This window comes from Primulina huaijiensis, chromosome 8 (genome assembly GCF_012295235.1).
Source record: "Primulina huaijiensis isolate GDHJ02 chromosome 8, ASM1229523v2, whole genome shotgun sequence".
NCBI classification, from domain to species: Eukaryota; Viridiplantae; Streptophyta; class Magnoliopsida; order Lamiales; family Gesneriaceae; genus Primulina; species Primulina huaijiensis.
Window position 1 is genome coordinate 19,624,223 of NC_133313.1, and position 7,622 is coordinate 19,631,844.

Consider the following 7,622-nt stretch of genomic DNA (forward strand, 5'->3'; position numbering starts at 1 on the left):
GTAAGATAAATATCTTATCTCATTCAAATCACAAAAAAATATTATTTTTTTATTTAAAATATTGATTTGTCAGTGCATGTGAAATAAATCGAGGGTCTTACGAAGATAGAACATGCGTCCTTTGCAACCTTATTAAACTTTTACTTCTTATTTATCCTAATCCCTGCTTCTGAGAATCGAATTTTCAAAGCTGAATCTTTATCCCTCTTTGGCTTCTCTTTCCCAACGTGGGTCACCCTTTAAACTTTGCTTCACCCCACTTCCATTAAGGATTATATTCTGCCGCCATTTAAATATTACATGCTCCTGCACTCGTAACAGGGAGGGAGGGTGGAGGAACAGAACAAAGATCTGATTTTTTCTAGTTGTAGAACGGACAAAATTAGGACCGACGGTCAAAGATGCAGTCTTTTACGCTTTTATGGATTGAAAGATTGGTTTCCCGAGAAGGGTTTTTTGCTATAATTTAAATCATTACAGGAGCTGTACTTCTCTTGGAATTTTGATTGTGAGGCATTGAGAATTATACAAAGCAGGGACAACATTAGAATTGGGTTGTTATCGTGGACAAAGAAATTAAGAAAAGGAGAAAAAAAATGATATCTTCAGGTATTAATTTGGTGATGACAGTGATTGGATTTGCGGTGAGTACTTTGTTTATTGTATTTGTGTGCACAAGGCTCATTTGGGCTCGGATATATTTGACTGCGTCGAGGCGGGCATTAGCCAGGGCTTCTAGATCTGACGTTGGCATCGTAAGAACTTGTTTTCACTACTTCTGTTCTCTGGAATTTCATCTGGATGCAGATTTTGATTCACATGTTTTTCCCATAATGTGTTAGACAATGTTTTTTGTTTCTGTGTAGCTGCATTTTTTATTTATACTGGGTTGTTAAAGCTTGGTCATGTATTCTATGCGACTCTTTTGGATACTTGTGATTTTTGTTGACAAGCTAGTATTTCGCTCCCAATCGGACTTATTACCTTATGAACCGCTGGTATGGGTCAAATTTCACCCTTTCTGTGCAACTTGTGCCTGCTCTATGTACATGTCGAGTTGGAGTCTACCTCAACCACCGTGTTCAGTGGGATCTAGAAAATGAACTTTGGCTCCACTACGTCGTGCACGCAGCATGACACTAAATATTCTTTCCTTGAATTGAGGCTGTTTTGTTTTTGGCTCATATCGATAGGAGTAACGGGTTTAGAAGCTGAAGTTTGTCACCTGCTCATTCTCTGTTTGTTTGCTCAAGCAATTACTGAAGTCTTCTCGTGTTGGAGCATTTTTTAAAGGAGGCAATTGCCCCTGCTAGTCACCCCAGTCAGTCCACAACACAGTCACTATCACACCTTGTTTCAGGCTGGTACACCTACTTGTACTATGTTGCTAACCGCATCAAGACACTAGCATTCTGTTGTCAATTTTGTTGTTGTTACTTGATCCTTGTGTGTGTGTCTTGTCATAGAGTAATGACACATGAGTATCCTGATTTATCTTTACTTTGAACCACTTGTAACTCAGATCTAAAGGATTGTTTATGTGACCTTGTTATACAGTTGGAGCGTGATCTTCACTGTCTTGAGCCTCTCGAGGTATCAAAATTTCCGGTGAAAAAGTATGGAGAATTCTGCTTATCCTCGACAGAAAATGCTCTGTAAGTTTGTCAATCATCTATGATCCTATGAGTTTATATCACGAAAATTTTCTGCTAAACAGAAATAATTTTATTATTTTTTATTGCAAAGAACATTTTTGTTACTTATTTTTGGTTCACGGTGTGTCATGGTTCCTCCAAAAAAAAGGTGCGATGGAATTAAATAATGAAGTTTTAATGGGTAATTTTGAAAATTTTTTTGGGGGTGTCCTTTTGCTCCTCTTCTTAGTGTAAGTATATACTGCCCTTCTCACATAAATTCACCTTTATTGCGAAGAAAATTAGATTTAAAATACTTTCAAGTGTAAGTGTTGGCTATACGATTCAGAAGACGTGAGCATCATTTTCCCTCTGTTTTTGTTAGTTTCCAAGTTAAGCATATTTTAATCAGTCTGGCCCTGTGTTTGTATCCAGGCATTTTTAATTGTTCCCATACCTCTATTAAAGAATAATCTCCTCCTGTTGCTGCATCCCGTATCCCTCGGCTGCAGAGTCTTGTTTTCTTTTAGTAACTTGATTCTTTTTCATATTTGCTGCACGCACTTGCAACTTTTATGTTCAGAATGTTGGAGGTGGTCATGTATTGAAAACTGAGCTCAAAATTCTTCCATTTCAGATCCCAAGATGATCTTCTTAGAAGTTAAAGACAGCTGTCTGAATAACATTCTTACACCTTTAATCTTCTTAGTAGTCTTTGCAAAGACCATACAGTTTTCATAGTTTGATATGTCACCAAGACTTAATGATATTCTTGAAATTTCACAAAGTAGCTTTATCCTCCTGGCTCTTTTGTTTATTGATTGTGTAATCTCACAAACCAAGGGTGCCTGATTGTCGCCTTTGGATTTCAATTCATTCCTTGTTTCTTGGATTTCAAATCAACATCCCAAAGAGTGCATCGATAATATCACAATTTTCACGAAATTTACTTTTACACATGTTAATAAACTCTTTCCTTTAGAACAGGTGAGGTCCTATGACTAACTGATGTTTTTTAGGCTTCTGTGGCAAATGCATCTCCTTATTCTTTATTAAGTTCTTTTCTTGGTTTCATTTTTGGCTCATTAACTTGTTTTGCACAAGAGTGCTAAACAAATTTCATGTTGGAAGATACTTGTAAAGTCACTTTGTGGATAAAACGTGGATGGAAAAAACCCCCTTCCCAACACTCAATAGATACAAACTAGAAACATAATTTTTATTTGAATTTTTGTAATTGACTACATAGTATTTGTATCTATTGTTTGCTGTCTTATGTTATGGACTCCTTTTTAAGCATTGAACCTATGAAATTGATAGGTTAAGCCGTTCAACTGGACCAGAACTCGGTGCAGTTCCAGTTGAACTGGCCTAAACACTAGTCTAGATTATCCTTGGAATGTAATGTATATCATTAGTGCTAATAAATGAGGATACGCTATGCATCCTACCAGTCTGTTGTCTTCTGGTCACCCTTTTAATGTCATAAAAAAAATTCGCCTCAGGTGCACTGTCTGCTTATCCAAATACCACAATGAGGATACGCTACGCATCCTACCAGTCTGTGGACACTCATTTCATGCTACGTGTATTGACATATGGCTGCACCAGCACTTCACATGCCCTATATGTAGAATTTCTCTTCGGGAGCTACCCGAACGAAAGTGGTATATGCAACCGATGTTTAGTTCTGCTATCCGGTCCCAGTATACCATGCAATCCATCAATGAACATCGCTGTCGTTGCATCTTACATGAGCATGGTTGCTCTTTGAGATCCAACAACGCTCGTTCAACGGCCCCAATCCAGGAGGGAGGTGTTCCTGATCCAAGAGTTGGTTGCACAGTCTTGACTGATCGTGATCGGTTGGATAAAGATTCAGTAAATTTGAAAGTCGATAGCCCATCGAATCCGTGAGGTCGAGCCATTTTTCAGCTGCACTACGATCCTAGTGTGCTACTGTGTTTTTCAAATGAACGAAAAATATATATTTGTTTTGTGATTTTCTTCTTCTTCTTCTTACTTTAGGTCCCCATCATCGATTAACTTCCCGGCTTTATTCTTATTAGATTCGCTCTCTTTTTATGATTGTAATTTTATTGCTTTATTTTTGGTAAGGATATTTTGCAAGAGTTGGCATTAATGATGTAATACAAGCCGGTAGAGAATACTAGTTAAAGATTTGCTTTTTAAAAAAATATATATATATGGGCTCGACTTGGATTTGAAAATGATGAATTAAAATAATTTGAGCTCGAGTTCGATGAAAAATTTGCACAAGAGCGGAGCTATATGTTGAAACACTGCGTTAATTTCTTGACATGTTAAAAAGTACGAGGAATATTCAATATTTTGATTAATATTAGGCAAAAACTTGTGTGAGACGGTCACATGGGTCGTATTTGTGAGACGAATCTCTTATTTGGATCATATATGAAAAAATATTACTTTTTATGCTAAGATTATTACTTTTTGTTGTGAATATAGGTAGGGTTGACCCGTCTCACAGATTACGATCCGTGAGACGGTCTCACATGAGACCCACTCTTAATATTAATAAAATCTAATTAAATTATTATAGTTTTAAGCATTATTAATTAATTATCCTAAAAGTTAAACTGCTAGAAAGTCATTGATGTTATTCTTTCATCTTTTATTTATTTCACTATCAACCCCAAATAAATCTAAACAAAAAAAATAGGAAAATAAAGCAAATGGCACCAAAATTTTCAAAATGTCGAGCATTTCTTTTTTTTTTTCATAGATTATTTTCAATGTTTTTAATATAGATTTTATTATCTGTCATATAACCTATATAGGACTAAAAAATGACCAAAATAAAAAAAATTCAAATTAGTGGAACAAAACCGAACACAGACAAGTAAAATCTAAAACAAATCAATTTATAAGACTAAAATTACAAATTTTCAAAATACATCTTCTTTTTTGTGTGTGGTGGCAAGTCGTGCCAATTCAGATGAATTTCATGGACATTAACTAAAAGAGGTAGGTGAAAATAAATTGATCGTGATTTCAAAAAATAAACAATAAATCTCCTATGAAACAATCTCATATATTACTTATATTTATAATAAAAATAATATTTTTGACATAAAAATAATATTTATTATTTTTATTAAATAAGATATTCGTCTTATATGACATAAAGTTAAGTACTATGAAATCTTAACAACGAAAATCTATACCCAAAGTCCAACCGCATATAATATGTGCATTTATGCATATGCAGAATCGTAGGGTTATACATGGTTCAATTCGATATATGATTGAACCCGTAAAATTTTCTCAAAGAATTAAATTATAGAGTTAATTTTTTCGTTCACCTTTTCCCCTAGCTGATCTTATTTGTATTATTTCCAATATAATAGCTGATCTTATTTGTATTATTTCCAATATAATAAAATTTTGTCAAAAAACTTGTATTAGACGATCTCACTAGTCGTACTTTGTGAGACATATCTCTTATTTGAATCATCCATCAAAAAGTATTACTTTTATTGCGAATATCGATAAAGTTGACCCGTTTCACACATAAAGATTCGTACAACCGTCTCACAAAAGACATATTCTAAAATTTTATATTATCATTAACATTACAATTAGAAGATTTTTAAATATCGGGATCAAGTCTTTTAGAGTGGAATATGTAGACTTAGTTAAGTTCCAATCACAATTTGAACATAATATCAGAGCCAGATATGATAAAAGGCAAATTTTTGAGTAACAATTATATTTTATAAGAAAAACACAAAGTCACAAATTATATATGTGTTTATTATTGGCACCCCTCCAACACACTTACAAATTAATGAAATATATTCTTACCCAAAATTAGTCTTTAAAATAGACAACAAACATAGGGATTAGGACACATACCTAACATATGAATTACCTATTGTGCCCTTGGCTTGATATTGGCCTTCAGGCTATTTTTCATCACAACCGTGAACTCCAGCTTCTCACTAAGATCCAATTTACCATTTTCATCCGGGTAACCCGACCACTCGAATTCTTGTACCATTCGGGCCAACATCAAATTCACGTGGACCGTGGCCATGCTCAAACCGGGGCAGATCCTACGCCCGACGCCGAAAGGCATCATCTTTACACCTGTTACGCCTGTTATATCGGCCTCCTCCCGGCCTGAAAAGAATCTGTCGGGGTCGAATTTCTCCGGGTCGGACCATAACTTCGGATCCTCCGAGATACCCGGTAGGAAGAACTCAACATTTGCATTCGTTGGGATATCATACCCGGCTAGCTTGGCGGGTTCGGTAACTGCGTGAGTGAGTGAAAAATAGGTTGGGGGGTGCTTGCGCAAGAGCTCCTTTACGACAGCGTTGAGATACGGCATCTTTTCGATATCTTTCTCGTCCACTTTCTTGTTTTCTCCGACTGTGGACTTTATCTCCTCGTACAATCTTGATTGGATTTTGGGGTTCTCGATGAGTCTAACCACAGCCCATTCGATGGCTGTGCCGGTGGTATCGGTGCCGCCGTTCAAGAACTCGGAGCAAAGGGTCACGAGCTCCGCGTTCGACGGAGATGATTGGCGGTCCTCGATTTTGAGGTCGAAGAGGGTGTCGAGGTATGAAAATGAAGCGGCGTTTTTGTGCAATTCTGGGTTTCGAATTGCTTGGCGGCGCTTCTCGATTAGCGGGACTAGAGTTTCGATCTGTTGTTGCCTCACTTCGTGTACCCTTTTCCTTTGTTTGGAGAAAAATGGGCTTAAAAGGGGTAAGTAATCGTCCAATCTTGGATCGAGAACTATCAGCACAGTTTTCATCATTTGATCCACTTTCTCGATCATTTCCTCGTCCATTTCGACCCCAAAGCACATGGATAAGAGTATACAGAACACGGCGAATCGTGCGTTTTTTAGAACCCAAACTGCGCCATTGTTGGCCACTGCTTCATTCTTCAGCCTGTCGATGAGCTTCTCCATTGCCGTCTCTCTTGCGTTTCGGAATTCTTTCAGCCTGGAGGCGCTAAGCCCGTTCTGCACCATGTTCCGCCGCAAGGATCTCCACACAGGGCCGTAGAGGCTGGCATTGACGGTGAATTTGTTGCAACTGAATATTGTCCTCGTTGGGTTTTCCCTCGGCCGGCTGGCAAAGATCTGACCCTTCACAATCAAAGCTTCGTAAGCTAAATCAGCACTGCTGATTATAATCATGGTTCTTGTCCCCATTTTCAAAGTAAATATGGGGCCATATTCCGGTAAAAGGTCGCGAACGTATTGAAAGAATTGCTTCCCCGACCCAGCCACCTGAAACAGGTTTCCCACGACCGGCCATCCCGGCGGGCCTGGTGGCAAGTTCAGCTTCTTGGCCTTGGACTTGGACTTATACATAACCAAGAAAATCAAACCGGAGAGAAAGAAAGCCGAAGCCGTGAAAATGAGATTGTAGCAAGGAGAAAACGGGGAAGACGAGAGGGAATCCATTGATGAGATGAAGACGCCAGGTGCTGGAAACTGGAAAGAGAGTTTATCAACAGGGAAAAAGCTTGAATTTACAGGCAGGATCAATTAAAGCTATTGAAAATTTTCAACAATAAAAGACATTGGCTTTAAATGCTGCAACTCGGTATGTAAAAATGTACCATTTTTCACTGAATTTAAGCAGAATCCATGGCAGTGGAATACGAAACAAGTTGGGTGGCAAGTGGAACATGGCGGAAAGAGAAGCAGTTGGGAGTTATTAATAAATCTCTCCCAACAACTTACTTCAATCATTTAATTTGCACTGCCAAATCTTTTTACTGCAACCTTTTGTTTTCTTGAAGAGAATTTATTATTTGAATAGTTTTAATTTAAGTTCAGTTTATATTTATAATAAAAATTAATATTTTTGAATTTTAAAATAAAAAATAATATTTTTTATAAGATTGATCAATTTGAATATGATATTTTAAAATTAATTTATGAGATAATTTTATAAAAGTTTTTTTATTAATATTTTTATA

General features: G+C 36.8%; 1 protein-coding gene and 1 long non-coding RNA gene across 2 annotated transcripts; one reads left to right on the forward strand and one right to left on the reverse strand.

The window, feature by feature from the left end:
- Positions 1-143: 143 nt before the first annotated feature.
- Positions 144-3,795, forward strand: LOC140982479 (uncharacterized). Its single transcript, XR_012176288.1, has 3 exons — positions 144-755; positions 1,558-1,655; positions 3,140-3,795. It is a non-coding gene; the product is annotated as an uncharacterized lncRNA (long non-coding RNA).
- Positions 3,796-5,408: 1,613 nt separating this feature from the next.
- On the reverse strand, positions 5,409-7,319 carry LOC140983071 (cytochrome P450 77A2-like). Its single transcript, XM_073449968.1, has one exon. It carries the CDS (start codon positions 7,099-7,101, stop codon positions 5,548-5,550), a length of 1,554 nt encoding a protein of 517 aa, XP_073306069.1. The 5' UTR covers positions 7,102-7,319; the 3' UTR covers positions 5,409-5,547.
- Positions 7,320-7,622: the final 303 nt, after the last annotated feature.

Bases quoted from the DNA above. Each gene is read 5' to 3' on its own strand.
- LOC140983071 (XM_073449968.1), bottom strand. From the start codon at position 7,101: ATGGATTCCCTCTCGTCTTCCCCGTTTTCTCCTTGCTACAATCTCATT.